General features: G+C 47.4%; 1 protein-coding gene across 1 annotated transcript; it reads right to left on the reverse strand.

Annotated features, from left to right (window-relative positions):
* Window positions 1–5,401: 5,401 nt before the first annotated feature.
* Window positions 5,402–15,475, reverse strand: PIGT (phosphatidylinositol glycan anchor biosynthesis class T). Its single transcript, XM_032142750.2, has 12 exons — window positions 15,249–15,475; window positions 14,898–15,075; window positions 12,612–12,739; window positions 12,196–12,296; window positions 11,993–12,079; window positions 11,360–11,447; window positions 11,154–11,251; window positions 10,890–11,055; window positions 9,996–10,196; window positions 7,207–7,372; window positions 7,009–7,092; window positions 5,402–6,073 (listed from the first exon to the last, which is right to left on the reverse strand). Exons 1-12 carry the CDS (start codon window positions 15,433–15,435, stop codon window positions 5,821–5,823), a joined length of 1,737 nt encoding a protein of 578 aa, XP_031998641.1. The 5' UTR covers window positions 15,436–15,475; the 3' UTR covers window positions 5,402–5,820.
* Window positions 15,476–15,896: the final 421 nt, after the last annotated feature.

The raw sequence follows: 15,896 nt of genomic DNA on the forward strand, positions 1-15,896 counted from the left end.
CAGTGTATGCCTATGAACGATCCTCAGCAAAAAGCTGAGATGCCCAGGCCTGGGCAAGCTTCCCTGGTTGACAACACTTTGCATGTGTTGTCATGCATCATTGCTGGAGCAACTAAACACATCCTGTGCTGCTCTCTAGGAAGGAGACCCTCGCAAGTTTGTGTCTGGTTTCCTCCAGACTTCATCCTATGCACATTTTCTCTTTGTTAATTTTCTTCTGTATCTTTTTGCTGTAAACTTACATATAACGACAACATTATTCTGTATTTTTTTTGCTGTAAACTTAAGTATAACAAGTATAAACTTAAGTCCTATGAGTCCTTTTAGAGAATTAAACCTAAGTGTGGTGTTGGGGACTCCAAAAACAGGTAGTTTCCACTATCATCTCCCAATAGAAACTGTAGTACATAGATATTAAATACCTTGTGCAAAGCCATGCTGATATTGAATGGCAAATCTGGAATTCAAATTATCTGTCTCCAGTACCCATGGTTCTAACGACTACTTACAAGTGAAGATAATCTGACATAATTAATGTCTCTTCAATAGAAAAGTCAACAATTGAAACAGAAAACTTATTTAAAGATACAATACAAGAAAATTTCCCTTTTAAAAAACATGCAGCCTGTAAAAGCACCCCTTTTCCAGTGGAAAAAAAATGATGCAGAATGATACCAAAATATTGTTAAGTTACTGAAACTTGAGGATAAGCAATGATATTTTTAGATATTCATGTAGGGAAAAAAGTCACCTTTAAGGGAGAAAAACACTCACGCTGCACCATAACAACATTCACTTTCAGAATTCAGTGAAGCTAAATCCACAATTGTCCTGGAGAAAAGAAAATATGACCCAGGATTTTTTACCCCATAAAATTGTCCTTCAAGTATAAAGAAAATATGCAAAAATAAGGGAAAACAATATCCATAAACTCTTCATTTTTGTAGAATTATTTTTGTTAATCTATCTAACAAAATGTTGATGAGGTTATCCTGAAGTTACTGATAGTTGCTTTATATGATAGAGCATCAATATCCAATATGGTAGCCACTGACCACATGCAACTATTGAGCACATGAGGTATGGCTAATATTAATTGTTATATGCTATAAATGTTTAAAGTACACACCAGATTTCAAAGACTTAATACAAAGAAAAGTAAAATATTGCATTAGTTTTTATTTCATATTAATGATATATTGAAATGATATTTTAGATATACCGTACTCAGTTAAATAAACTATCATCAAATTAATTTTACCTGTTTTTTTTTTTTTTTGGTTTTTTTTTTTTTTTGAGACAGGGTCTCCTTCCCTGTCACCCAGGCTGGAGTGCAGTGGCACAATCTCAGCCCACTATTAGCCTCAACTTCCTGAGCTCAGGTGATCCTCCCACCTCAGCCTCCCAAGTAGCTGGAACTACAGGCACACACCAGCACACCCAGCCAATTTTTTGTTTTCAGTAGAGATGGGGTTTCGCCATGTTGCCCAGGCTGGTCTCAAATCCCTGGGCTGAAGTGATCTGCCCACCTCAGCCTCCCAAAGTGCTGGGATTACAGGCATGAGCCACTGTGCCTGGCCCCTCTTTTTACTTTTTAAAAAAGCTACTAGGAAATTTAAAATTTGATTTGTGGCTTGTATTATATTTCTGTTGCACAGCACCATAGTAGACTTTGGGGAGAGATTTCACTTGTTTGTACTATTTAGTTTAGTTTGATCTTTTAAAATAAGTATGGCTATTCACATAAAACAATAAACTCATTATTTCTAAATTGAATAAATAAACCAATGGACAAAGAGCTATGCTTTCTCCCCTGGGATGTTGAGACAACTAGCTGGGAGGCTCTGGATGGGAACCAATAACAAAAGAATGGAGAACAGCTGTTCATTGTCCAGCCCACTCCCTTTACAGAGAGGAAAACTGAGACCCCAAAGGTCACTTACCACTCTAAAATCTCATGGACTCAAGTGTGCAGTAGATGAGGCCGAAGACTGGCATTTCAGATGAGGCAGGAATACTGACTTAGGGGACATTCTCAGTAGCTCCCAGGAACCCCTCCAAGGTGTGTAGCACCACCTCCAGACAAGAAGTCCACTTCATCCTGGCTCATACCTCTTGCCCAGAGTGCTTCCTCTTCCAAGAAATCAAAAACAAGATATTTCCTTTGTCCTATGGGAATAAGGACTCTTCTTTTTCTGCAGGTATAAGTTCCAGCCTCCCAGCCCTGGCTCATGGAGCTCAGCCCTTGGCACCATGGAGCTCAGCAGCTTCTGTGCCCTGCCTTGCCATCTGCCTGGTGGGCATGACCAGCTCAGAAAAGACCTCAAGTGAGCTGAGGTGTTGTTGGGAAAGAGGACCCTGAGACCCATAGCCTATGGGACAGGGCTGGCTCCAACAGGCTACCCGGTCACTTTCACCTCAGAGGGAATCCAAGGCCCAGATATTGAAAGGGCTCACCTGTGGTCACCCTTCAGTCTGGGGGAAGACCTGGGGCCAGACCTCCCAGATGCCTATTTGATTTAATTAAGTCTTCATCAAATTATTATTATTACTATTATATTATTATTATTTAGAGATGGAGTCTCTGTCGCCCAGGCTGGAGTGCAGCGGCCTGATCTCGGCTCACTGCAACCTCCACCTCCCGGGTTCAAGCGATTCTCCCACCTCAGCCTCCCGAGTAGCTGGGACTATAGGCACCCGCCACCACGCCTGGATAATTTTTGTGTTTTTAGTAGAGGCAGGGTTTCACCATGTTGGCTAGGCTGGTCTCGAACTCCTGACCTCAAATGATCTACCCACCTCGGCTTCCCAAAGTGCCGGGAGTGGCATGAGCCACGACGCCTGGCCCAAATTTTTATTTTTATTACAAACTCAACATATACTTTTGTTTTAAAAAGACAAACAATACATAAATTGTTATAAAGTTAAAAGTGAGTTCTCTGTTTTACACAATCTTATTCCGAAAAGTATCCATTATTAGAATGCTTAGGAGAGACAGTAAGTTTTCATACTACTTTAAAAATAAGACCAAGTTCTTAAGCTTGGCTACACATTGGTGTCACTCGGAGACTCTGTGAGTCCCACCTTAAATTCTGATTTAACTGGTTTGGGTAAAGCTTGGGCATCAGGATTTTTTCAGTTCCCCAGGTGAATCTAGCATGCTAGGATAGCAATTTGAAATAGGGTATGGCCAGGGAAAACCTGATAATAGTGGAGGTGGTGAAAAGGGGTGGGATTCTGGATTTATTTTGAAGGTAGGGTGCAAACAGGATGTGAGAGAGAACCAAGGATGACTCAAAAGTATTCGGCCTGGGTGCCTGGAAAGACACGAGTTACCTTTTACAGAGATGAGGTGACAATGTGGGCATGTTTGGGGTGGGGTGGAGCACATCAGAAGCTCAGTTTTGGAGATGTTCAATTTGAGATGTCTTTAGACATCCAAATGGAGAAAGCAAGTAGGCAGTTGGGTAAATGAATCCAAGATCCAGGGAGGAGGTCTGATCTAGAAATATGTGGGTGCTGCCAGAGTGTAGGTTACATGTGGCATGGTAGTGGAGGTCGTTTCTAGGTACTGACAGGGCTATGGGTATAAAACAGGGCCAGGCCACAGCTCTGTGCTCTTCTGACTTGGCAGACACCCCATGCTATGCACGTTGCATCCCACGCTAGGCACACTACACAGACCACTTAGTTTTGTGTATCCACTCACCTGCATTCCGGTCTCATTTACAGTCTGCTCCTTTACTGCTTTGGAAGTAAACTCAAGTAAAAGCAACTTGAACAAATTGCCTTTGCCCATGGTCTAGACTAGCTCACTGCCTTTCCTTCCTACATATGCACACACACCACCCGCATGTGCTGAGGGCTCCTAAAACCCTTCAAGGAACCTACACAGCCCATCTATGCTGGCTACACAGACACCAGTACCACTGTGTTAAGACTGCCGCACTCACGCATGTGGAGCTTCTAGAGTGCCCCTTGCCCATCCCTATCTTGGATCCCAGATCCCAAGCCAGAATAGCCTATACCCAGTTAATACATTTAGCATTTGCTGATTGAGCACTTACATGTCCTGAGATGGGTCAGGTCTTAATGAAAGACAGAACCTGTGCCTCCAGGAAGCACACCATCTGGTGGAAGTGAAAGGACAGCAGTCAGCTGATAAGGAACACGTGTAAGTCCAAGGCAATCTGGAAGTAGTGGGCCTGGGGCATGGACAGGAGCCTGGCACGTCAAGGGAAACTTCCTGGAGGGAGCAACTTCTCATCTGGTGTGTGTGTGTGTGTGTGTGTGTGTGTGTGTGTGTGTGTGTGTGTGTGACAGAGTCTCTCTCTGTCACCAGGCTGGAGTGTAGTGGCGCAATCTTGGCTCACTGCAACCTCTGCCTCCTGGGTTCAAGCGATTCTCCTGCCTCAGCCTCCCAAGTAGCTGGGACTACAGATGCGTGCCACTATGCCCAGCTAATTTTTTTTGTATTTTTAGTAGAGACGGGGTTTCACCATGTTGGCCAGGATGGTCTCGATTTCTTGACCTCGTGATCCACCCGCCTTGGCTTCCCAAAGTGCTGGGATTACAGGTGTGAGCCACCATGCCTGGCCAGCCTCATCTGGTTTTATAAGAGGGAACCAGGCAGTTGAGAGGTGTGCATGGTTGGTGGAATAGGGCATTCTAGGCCAAACCACTATGATGGGAGAACTGAGTGGGGTGGGAGGTGGGGGGAACTGCAAATAACACACAGTTGATGCCAAGTGTGCCAGAGGAAAAGATAGAAGATGAGGGCAGTGGGAGGCGACCGCCTAAAGGCTTGTTTTACAGAAATCCAGGGTTACGTAACCAGCAAGGGAGGTGGGCGGGGCGGGCTTCAATCCAATGAGCCTGGCTTCAGAGCCTGGGGGTGGTCTGAGGACAGCGCACAGCAGGAGCTCCTGAGGTGCCTGCTAAAGAGTCAAAGGCTGGGCCACACCCAGACCAACTGAACTGGTAGGATCTGGATCCTAGGAACCTACACTATTTTCACAAGTGCCCCCAGTGACTCTGATGCACACTACAGTTAGAAACCCACCACCCAGAACTCTCCCACCTCTCCACTCTACCCTTGCTGATGTGGACTGACTCTCAATGCCCCCAAGAAGTAGGATGATTCATTTCCATGGTCATGGATTATGCTTTCAGAAACACTCCCAAACAACCCGGGGAGTTCTGGGAATCACAGATGGGGATGGGGAGGACGGGGAGGGGGGGTGCAGATCAGAAGATATTTCCAGCCAGGTGGGAGGAGGTAGGGTTTTGTTTGTTTTTGTGGAGGGGGTTGCAGGCATAGGGTAGGAGGTCCTGTTCAGGCACCCAGCAAACAATCCCCAGTCCCCAGCTCTTCCCAGGACTCAAGGACAAGGGCAAAGAACCAAGGAAACAGCCATTTTTATTCAACAAACAGTAAACTCCATCCACCACACAGTGACACACACTCTGCAGCACACCCCATCACCTTGGCCAGTGCTGCCAACTGACCTTTCTGCAGTGATGGAAGTCTTTTTCTGTGCTGTCCAATACAGCAGCCACTGACCACTTTCGCTTATTGAGCACCTCAATATAGAGGTGGCCACTACAGGTGAGGAAATGAATTTTTAATTTAAATTAATTCAAATTCAAATGCCACATTTGGCTCATGGTTCCTGTACTGGACAGCACAGCTGTAGGCCCTGACCTGGTCCAGGGCACTTTGGTTCAAAAGCCAACTCTGAGGAGAGCAAGTGGCAGAAAGAGCCCTTGGGCTCCCCTCCCAAGAAAAATGGCAGCTGCAACTGCTGGAAAGGGCAAGAATCAGAGTGGGGGGACACCTCGGGCGCGCCGGATAAGGTTGGCCAGCCGCTTGGCCAGGCCGCCCGTGCGGGGCTCCTCAATGTGGAAGGTTCGGGTGAGGAGATTGTAGAAGGAGCCGTAGCACACGGCCACCACAGTGCACGTGAGGCAGATCACGTTGTAGGGCATGCTGAAGTCCGGTGTCGGCAGGTTCACCAGCAGCGGCTCCGTGTACAGCCGCACGAAGTAGTTAGAGCCATCAGAGACTGGGAACCTGGGGTCAGGGGAGGAGCGGTGAGACAGGACTGGCTGCTCCTCCCCATCTCACCCCATCCTCATTCCAGCAGTACTGGGCAATGCAACACAGTGTTTCCAATGTTCTCTTAGGCTCAAAACCTTTCAACAGAAGGCATAGCTCAATGTATAAACCTGATAAAAGGAGAGCGGCGGGCGGGGGGCAAGGGGAGGGAGAGCATTAGGACAAATACCTAATGCATGCGGGGCTTAAAACCTAGATGACGGGTTGATGGGTGCGGCAAACCATCATGGCACATATATACCTATGTAACAAACCTGCATGTTCTGCACACGTATCCCAGAAATTAAAGTAAAATAAAAAAGAGAGAGAGAGAGAGAAAGAAAGAAAGAAAGAAAGAGAAAGAAAGAAAGAGAGAGAGAGAGAGAGAGTCTGGTGTTGAAGTGGAGGAAAGGGGCCCCACCTTTGCTTGGTTGCCTCTTTCTTAGCCTGGTTTCAGCCTAAATGCCACCTCCTCAACGAAGCCTTCCTAGATAACCCAGTAAATCAATTCCTACCCCACCTCTAACCCCATTACTCTCTAGACCAGAATCTTCCCTCTAGACTATAAGCAAACGGAGGCCAGGGCCAAGTCTGTTTTGTTGAATCTTGTACACCCAGTGCTCTCAGAAGCACTTGGCATTTGATAAGTGCTTGATTAAATATTTAAGAGCATCAAGGAGTAAATGTAGGCTGTAAGTAAAAGTATTCTTCTAGAAGCACTTTAAAATCATTTTATAAAGTCTTCACAAATTCCACAGACTGCCAGGATTTTTATTAGGATTGAATTAAATCTACACATCTCTTTGGAAGATTTAACATCTACCCTGACCTCCCCTGCAGGAGCCTGGTCACCTGTGTTAAGGCCCAGCAGGCAGCTGAGATGTGTTATCAGTGAGTGTGGTCACACTTACAGGCTGTTGAAGAGGGGACTCTCTTCCCAGTCCACTGGCTTGGCTGCTACCATGCTGGGCACAAGGGCGCTGAGGACAGATGGGCTACAGAGAAGCAGAGAGATGGCCCGTGTTCTCACCTGGCTCCCCTACCAAGGGGTAAGCAGCGGAGAGGGTAGGTCAGAGGGATGAGAGGTGGCCTGTGGGGGTGGAGCCCACCTGACATAGAAGCCATGGTTAGGATCTGGCGTGTACTCGGTCCACTTCAGCAGCGCCCGCTCAAACTGGATGGAAACCTTGGTGACTGAGTTGGCCGGCAGCTGAATCAGCATCTCCAGGAGGTGGGGTTGCAGCCGGTCCTGGGCAGGCTGGTAGTGGATGTAACCTGGAGACATGCAAGGGTCACCCACATCTCTTTCCTGGGGTCAGGCTACCTGCTGCCCCTGTCCCTGCTGCTTGCCGTGGAGCCTCAATCTGGGTGCCTAGAAGATGGGCTTGGGAGCGTAGAAGCCAGGCAGGCTAGGGAAGAAAGCAGGGGCTAAGAAAAGGGAGAGGATGTTTCCAGGGCAGTGATCCCAGGATGCGGTCAAGAGAGGTTGTTGGGGTGCTGCAGACCGCTAATCAATCTTCACATCACTAAAACTGGGGCACCAGACACCAAGTGCCTGATGTGACGCAAGAAGAAGTTCACAGAGCCAGCTGGGAATTTTTCTTGCCAAAAATGTGGGACATGAATCTAATCAGGTTTCTAAATCTAACAACCAATACACAAGAAATAAAGGAGATGGAGGGGTGTGTTAAACACTAGCACAAGGACAAATCCAGAATGTGGAACATTCTATACAACAAATGACCCAGTTTCTTCAACAAATAAATGGCATCAAAAAAAAAAAAAAAAAAAAGGGGGCATGGGCACTGCTACAGATGAAGAGACTGAAGAGTACCACACCAAACACAAGATGTTTATAATAAAGGACACTCTGGGTGTGGAGACAGGGAGTATACGGGAACTCTGTGCTTTGTGCTCAGTTTTTCTGTAAACCTAAAACTGCTCTAAGAATATTAATTTTAAAGAAAAAGAAACCTTTTTTTTCGTGACAGCATCTCGCACTGTCACCCATGCTGAAGTGCAGTAGTATGATCATGGCTCACTATAGCCTTGACCTGGGTTCAAGTGATCCTCCCACCTCAGCCTCTTGAGTAGCTGGGACTACAGGCGTGCAACACCACCTCCAGCTAATTAAAAACAATTTTTTTTTATCCCAGCACTTTGGGAGGCCAAGGTGGGCAGATCACGAGGTCAGGAGATTGAGACCATCCTGGCTAACACAGTGAAACCCCATCTCTACTAAAAATACAAAAAATTAGCCAGGCGTGGTGGCACGCACCTGTAGTCCCAGCTGCTCCGGAGACTGAGGCAGGAGAATCGCTTGAACCCGGGAGGCGGAGGTTGCAGTGAGCTAAGATCACGCCACTGCACTCCAGCCTGGGTGACAGAGTGAGGCTCCGTCTCAAAAAAAAAAAAAAAAAAAATTTTTTTTTGTAGAGGTAGCGGGGTCTCACGATGTTGTCCAGGCTGGTTTCGAACTCCTGGACTCAAGTGGTCCTTCCGTGTTGGCCTCCCAAAGTGCTGAGGTTACAGGTGTGCACCACTGTGCCCACCCAAGAGAGGAACTTAGTATAAAGCAAATGCAATGTGAGAAACTTGTTTATCCCAATTTAAACAAACCAATTATAAAAAGGCATTTTTAAGACCACAGGGGAAAACAGAAGTGGTGATGATACGGTTACATTTTTAAAAATCCTTAAAGTATTTAAAGGTTAATTGATACAATGTCTAAGATATGCTTTAAGATACGTCAGCAGGCAGTGGCTTACACCTATAATCCCAGCACTTTAGGAGACTGAGGCAGGAGAATCGCTTGAGGCCAGGAGTTTGAGACCAGCCTGTGCAACATAACAAGACCCTGCCTCTATGGAAAAATTAAAGGCATGGTGGTTCATGCCTGTAGTCCTGGGGAAGCTGAGGTAGGACAATTGCTTGAGCCCAGCAGTCTGAGACTGCAATGAGCCATGATCATGCCAGTGCACTCCGGCATAGGTGACCCAGCAACAGTCTGTCTCTTAAAAAAAAAAAAAAAAAAAATGCTGCAGGGTGTGTACCGGGGATTATTACACTATTCTGTTTGGGTTTGGGTTTGAAATTTTCCAAAGGAGAAGATTTAAACTAATAATAACAGAAAAACCTACAGAATATGCAGTTAGGATGTCTGAAATAGAGATTTTGAAGGTGGTACAAATAATGATGCTGAAAATAAGTGAAACTATTCACCATAGGTTTGAAAACATAGGAATCAACTAAAGTACTGAAAGGTTTTCAAGTTTGGCTGTTTGGGATATGGTACAACCTCTTCCTCAGAGGTCTTTTACTTTACTACTAGTCTCCCTCTACACCAAGGAAAAACAAGTGCTTTAGTGCTATGCTTGGCACCTAACAGGAGGCACTAATATTATCTTCTTAGAAAAATAATAGAAAATAAAAATAAATTTTAATAAAAATAAAAATTGAAAAAAATTAAATTAACTGTACCTCTTTACCCCTCCCAAGGAAGCAAAACACCATCTACTCCAGCTCTGCTATCTTCCTAGCTTCAAAAGCCCCACGTTGCCAAACCCTTTCCCTACCTTAAAGAGTCTATGAATCATCACAAAACCCAATGCTCCAGAAAGGAGGCAAAAGTAAGTGAAAAAGGAAGCTACTGTCCTTGTACAGTCCTATTAAGAATCACCAGTATTATGTGTTTTAATGATTGCTGTTTTATAAATTACTTCTGAACCTGGCACAGTGAGGCTCCCGTTCCAGTTTTGAGAAACTATTCCTTACTCTTTATGCCTGTGTAGCTTTTCAGAGATACTTCAGGAACTACCCTGGGAAATGAGAGTTTGGGGGACCTGGAGAGGACATGAGAGGGTGGGCTGGGGGCCTGGTTCAGGACTCAGGTCCTCACTTGGTTTGTTCTCCTTGCCCTTGGAGGTGATGGTGAGGGTGTGCACATACAGCCGCAGATACCAGGGTACAGTGTCCAGCAGCAGCACCGGGAAGGCCCGGTATGGGTGGGTGTTGTATAGCAGTGTGCTCAGCTCCCCCTTCTGCAGCCCATAGCCGCTCACGTACCGCTGGGCATGCAGGAAGGGCACTGGGGGGGCCTCTGTGTAAAGAAATATCAACAGTTAACAGCTGCCAAAGGTAAGAATCACTCCCCACCCCAACTGCCCAGGCCATATTCAGAGTCCCAAGCCAGTGAGTAGATGGGGGAACGGCCCTGCCACTGAAACTGGGCAATCTGGGTTCTGGAATCATCCCTGTCTTCCCCAGCCAACAAGCGATGACGACAATAGGTTGCTAGTAATAAAGTGCTTATGTGACGAACACCGTGCCCCCTTCGAACCTAAACCAGGTCCTCTCAGGATATTCTGCTCTTTCCCTTGGTAAGGGAACTGAACACAACTGTAATTAATTAACTGACACCTGCCCTAGCTAGTAGACATTATATTTCTTGAGTGCAGTGTCCTCTGTCTTATTCAACACTCTATGCCTGGCACTTGGTATGAATTCAAAAGTATTTGGTTGATTAAGCAAATGCATGAACTAACTCCATTTTTCATATCATCTCCTCTAATTCACTAAGTATACTCTTCATTTTTCAGATGTGGATGCTGAAGCTTGGGGAGTTTAGGAACCTACCCAAAATCATAGAGCTTGGAAGAGCTAGAGTCAGCAGCATATGACTCTGGAGATCTGGTCTAAATACAACCCTGTCATCTTACGGCAAAGACGTGGGATTGTGAATCTTTTCTCTGTAGCCGTTGCAACCCAGCAGTCCAACCAACCACCCACTCACCATTCTCTGGGGGTCTCTTCCACTTGAGCTGGATGTTGAGGTTTCGAGAGTTGTTGATCATGGCGGTGTCAAGCAAGTCATAGATGGCATAGGTCTTCCGAGTGCCTAGGATGACATCCTGATAGGTAGTGGTCGGGGGTGGGTGCACCTCTAATGTCTCATTGTCCTGGGGACACAAAGGCAGGTCTAAGAAGCAAGCAGAGAGGGCAGGCTGGTCTTGGGGACCAGGGGTGTGTTTGTTTGTGTGGCTGGAGGCCTTGTTACCTGGTTGTAGTTGGTGATGTCCACATAGACTCGACTCTCTGAAGCCAGGGGGCAGGGCTCCGTGAGGGTTCGGGAGAACATCCGGAAGAGGGACCAGTCTGAGAAACAGAGAGCAGGGCTGAGCAGGGGCCAGGCCTAGGCCTAGTCCACATGGATAAGGCAGGGCTGGCATGGGTGGGTACAGATGAGTTGCCAAGGTAACTTACCTTTCTTCCCCTGCCCCGTGATGAAGGCATCAAATACAACTGACAGGGTCTGCCTCAGCTCCCAGGAGATGCTAGTACAGCGTGCATTCTATCACAAGGGCCAGATGGTAGCAGTGAGGGGGCATCACTCTCACCATACAGCCCCAAAAAAGACTCCTACTCAGACTCAATCCCTCATCTATGTATCTTCACATCCATCGATTTGCTACCACCCCCTCCTGAGCACTTGACCTCGTGCCAGACCCCGTGCTGACAGCTGTATGTGCATTAGTTTGATAAACTATCACAACAACCCTAGGAGTGGATTCTACTATCATTGTCATGTGGCAGGGTGGGAAACCAGGCTCAGGGGAATGAAATGATTCACCCAAGGTTACGCCAGCTGGCAAGTGACTGAGCTAGCAATTGCACCCGCATAGCTATTGTTCTGAACCACTATTTTCCATGACAAATATTTATTCAGTGCTTGCTAGGCAACCACTGTTTTCTTGGTGCTTGGCCAATGCCCTGAATAACCATCATCACATCTACCACTCAGTACTCACTCAGCCCGAGCCAGACACTGACCACATGCTTTACATGTACCTTCTCTGAGCCCCTGGATGGCAGCTTCCTCTACTCCCCATGACTTACTCTGCAAACAGGGCGAATATGCACTGCCTGGGAGTGGTAGCTGGTGTGGAACAAGCGATCCGCCTTCAGCAGCACAGAGAGGCCTGCCTGGAGGAGACGCAAAGAGATAAGAGAAGCCCTGTATGGAGCACTTGGCATGGGGCGCAGGTTCTCTGTACAGCGCCCCCCCCCCCGCCCCCGGCTGCCAGGCTGCGCGGCCTCACCTTGGAACTACAGGGCAAGAGCTTCTTCCAGGGGGTGAGGTTTTCAGTGCAGACCACCTCCCGTGGCAGCACAGCATAGCGCAGAAAGTAGTGGTCAGTGTCTGAGGGAGACAGAGGTCTGTCTGGGGTGGGCCTTGGGCTCTGACCCCTCAGGATCCACACTCCAGAGATGGGAATGACCCTCCTGCTCCCAACACCACCTCTAGCACCACAGTCTGGACAGTCCCAGCTGGGAGTGGGACTTCCTTCTCTCCTTGGGAAAAGGCATGCAGAGAAGGCACAGTATTGGGGGCCTGCACACACAGGGGACTTAGGATCTAGCCCAGGCTGAGGAAGCAGGAAACTGAGGGAAAAGGATGCAAAGGTTTGGGCAGGAGGTAAGAGGAAGAAGGAAAGGGCTGTAGGGGTTATCTCACCATTGGCCAGACCCAGGGGTTTGAAGGAGGCAGTGGGAGTGACCGTGTTGGTGGAGTCGATGAAGTTGAGAGAGGCGCAGAAGATCCCTGAGAGGACATTACTGAGCTCCTTCCAAGATTTATCCACACTGGATAGAGACACAAATCCACTCACTGTCCTGGGGCTACCTCTGCTCCCTCTTTCAAAGTCCACAGCTGGCTGCTAAACCTATGGTAGTAGGAGGCTGTATTCTTAACTACTAGACAGGCCAGTTGATGGAGCTGGAACATTGCTGCCCCCACCCAGCCCACTTGCTGGGTCTCATCCTACTCAGTCCCTTCTTCCTCACTCTCCTTTGGACATCTCTGCATCCCCATGGGTCTCTGCTCAGGTGATTCTTCCTTCCTTGCAAGCCTTTGCTCACTTCTTTCTGCCTACCTTCATGATCCGGCTCCAGTTCTTACCTCCCCTCCAGGAAGCCTTTCCTGCCCTCCTTAAGCACAGTCTCCTCTGTGCAGTCACGGTTCTGACCATCCAAGCATCTTACTAGGTCCTTCCTGGGAGATGGCTAGGTGGCAGCAGCATCGTGTCCTGACCACCTTTTCTCCCTAACTAGGCTGTAAGCAACTTGAGGACAAGGACCAGTCTGGGTCATCTATGTACTTCCCCTGACACCATGGAAAGCGCCTCATATATCAGAGCTGAAATGAGCTCACTGATCTTCCTTGAATGTGCTGGGCTGGGCAAAACAATGCATACTACCCTGTGTATACTCTGGGAATAAAGGTAAGTCCTGGTTCTACTGTCATGGTGAGAAGTCTTATATCCAAAAAAGCTCACTGAACATGAGAAAAACAACTGTTCTAGGATTTCATAAAAACATCAAATTCAATTAATGTTCTTTTCTTGGAGAAATATCAAAAGAGATTTGCTCTCAGTAACAGAGAAAGCATAAAACTTAATAAGCACTAGAAAGAATTCTAAGCATTTGCTCCACATTTCAGGAAATTACAGGCTGAGGGAAGACAGTGACAGCAGAGTAGACAGGAAAGGGTAGGGGAGCCAGAGTTGAGGCAAGAGAGAAAGTCTTGGCAAGCTGGGGAGTCACTGCTTATTCCTTATTCCTTAGTGTTGTCCAGGGGCTTTTGATAATTCTATGTTCAGAGCTTTTCAACTGCTCTAATCCTTAAGCTTCAAATAAAAATGGCAACCTTGAAGACTGAAAGCTGTACTCGAACCATAAACATGCTTCATTTGGTATGCACATTGAAAAGCACAGCACTTAAAAAATTTTTAAATTACTTGCTGATATTTGAATTTGCCAATTTTCCCATTAAATTCCAGATTTCTGGTATCTCTTGAAAAATGAGGCCAGGTGTGGTGGCTCTTGCCTGTAATCCCAACACTTTGGGAGGCTGAGTCAGGAGCATCGCTTGAACCCAGGAGTTCGAGACCAGCCTGGGCAATATAGTGAGACCTTGTTTCTACAAAAAAATTTTAGAAACATTTGAGTCCGACCACATTAGGCCTCTATTCCCACATGGCAACAAACCATAGAAGCTGAGTGGCAGAGCTGTTCTCGTTAGAATGTCGCACAAACTCTCTAGCCTGCCACAATTCCTGCTGCTCCTTTTTATTGCCCTAAAACTTGTTATATCATATTTGTACTATTGATTTCTTATAGTGGGATTAAGACGAAAATGAGATATAGTTCTCATTCCTGTGTTTGTCAATTTTAAAAATACCTTTATTCATTTCTTACCTGTGTGGCCCATGTAGACATGTTTGCAACCACTGCACAGAAAGGTTCTATTCAAAACAGGATAGCCACAGCAGCCACTGAGAAATAGCAGTTTGTAGTAGGCACAGTAACTAGACCTGCCCCCTCCCAAACAAAAGCAGTTCCTGTAACACTGTGATGTAGCATCCTGTTGGCCAGTTGTAACCCACAGTTATGTATGTTATGGTTGGCCTTCTTGGTATTTATTATCATTTAAAAAATATTAATGAATGCCTTTTAAAAGGTTATCCAGTTGCCAGTTTTCTACTGCCTTACCTCCAAATAAGCATGAATTGTTTGCTATTTGCCTCTCCAGGGATATGCATGTGCTACCTCAGGTCTGAAAGTTTTAGGATTGGGAAGTTTATTCAACTGTGGTAACATTTCTTACCTCCAATGCCAGCTCTACCCCCATGGAATCGCTGTCTACTGGAAATGCTGTCCCCAAGAGCAGTGGCAGGATGACAACACTTTCCCAGCCACATTCCCTCCATGGCCTGCAATGGGGCCCAAGGTGTGCACTCACTCAGTGACAGTGTCTTGGAACCAGACCCAGAGCTCTGCACCCGATGGGGCCTGCAGGAAGGGTGGCCCCCAGTATCGGGTCCTCCAAAAGCCTTGTGTGAATGACAGGTGCAGCTCCCGTAGAGAATACTTGGAGATCAGCTGCCCCAGGGCTTTGGGAAAGAGCCTGTAATGAGACACTGGGGAAACGGGAGCAGGTGAGTGACGATTCCCACCTCGTCGGGGTCCACACCCAGGATCCCGAACTCCACCCAGGAATTAGGCCCCGCCCCCAAAGTTTGCCTCCACCCCACGGCCGGCCAGGCAGCAGGCACTACGGAAATCTTTCTCCGGTCAGATCTCGCGCCCTCACCTCCTTCCCGCTGAAGCTCCGAATCCCAGCGCGTGCGGAACTGGAATGTGGCGGCTACGTCCCCGGAAGGCAGCGGGGTGATGACAAGTTCCTCCCGCAGGCTGTCGCGTGGGGGTTCTGCAAGGCACCAGCCGCCGGGCCCCAGGAGCAGCAGGACGAACAGAGCAAGCGGCAAAGCAGCCGCCATGCCTGCGGCTACTTCCGCCTACCCAGCGGCGCTCGGCCTCATGAAAAGCCGGTATCCAATAAGAAAGGCGTGTGAGAAGTGACTTCCGGTGCCGTCCCGGAAACCGGGATGCGGTTATCAGAGCGACCGCCTGCGCAGGTCGCGAAGATTCCCGCAGAGCTTGTGGGTCTAAGGGGGTACTGGGAGGGCACGAGAGGGAGTAGGCAGGGCGAGTAACCAGCTTGAGGCCGCACCCAGTTCAAGGCGTTTCCGCCCACCAGGAAATGCTTAATAATATGAAGCTCCGCCTCTGCCATTTTATCCATTTGATAGTTGAGGAAACATTGACTGAAAAAGGTCAATTACTTTTGGGAAAACCATTGTGGTTTTAATTTGCATTTCCCAAAGTAAGAGGAACCTCCTGCCCCTCTTAGCTTCTAGTGTCTCCATTTGCTGCAAAACCCCCAAATAAGTGGTTCTTT

Source organism: Hylobates moloch, unplaced genomic scaffold (assembly GCF_009828535.3).
Source record: "Hylobates moloch isolate HMO894 unplaced genomic scaffold, HMol_V3 SCAFFOLD_21, whole genome shotgun sequence".
In the NCBI taxonomy this organism is placed as follows: Eukaryota; Metazoa; Chordata; class Mammalia; order Primates; family Hylobatidae; genus Hylobates; species Hylobates moloch.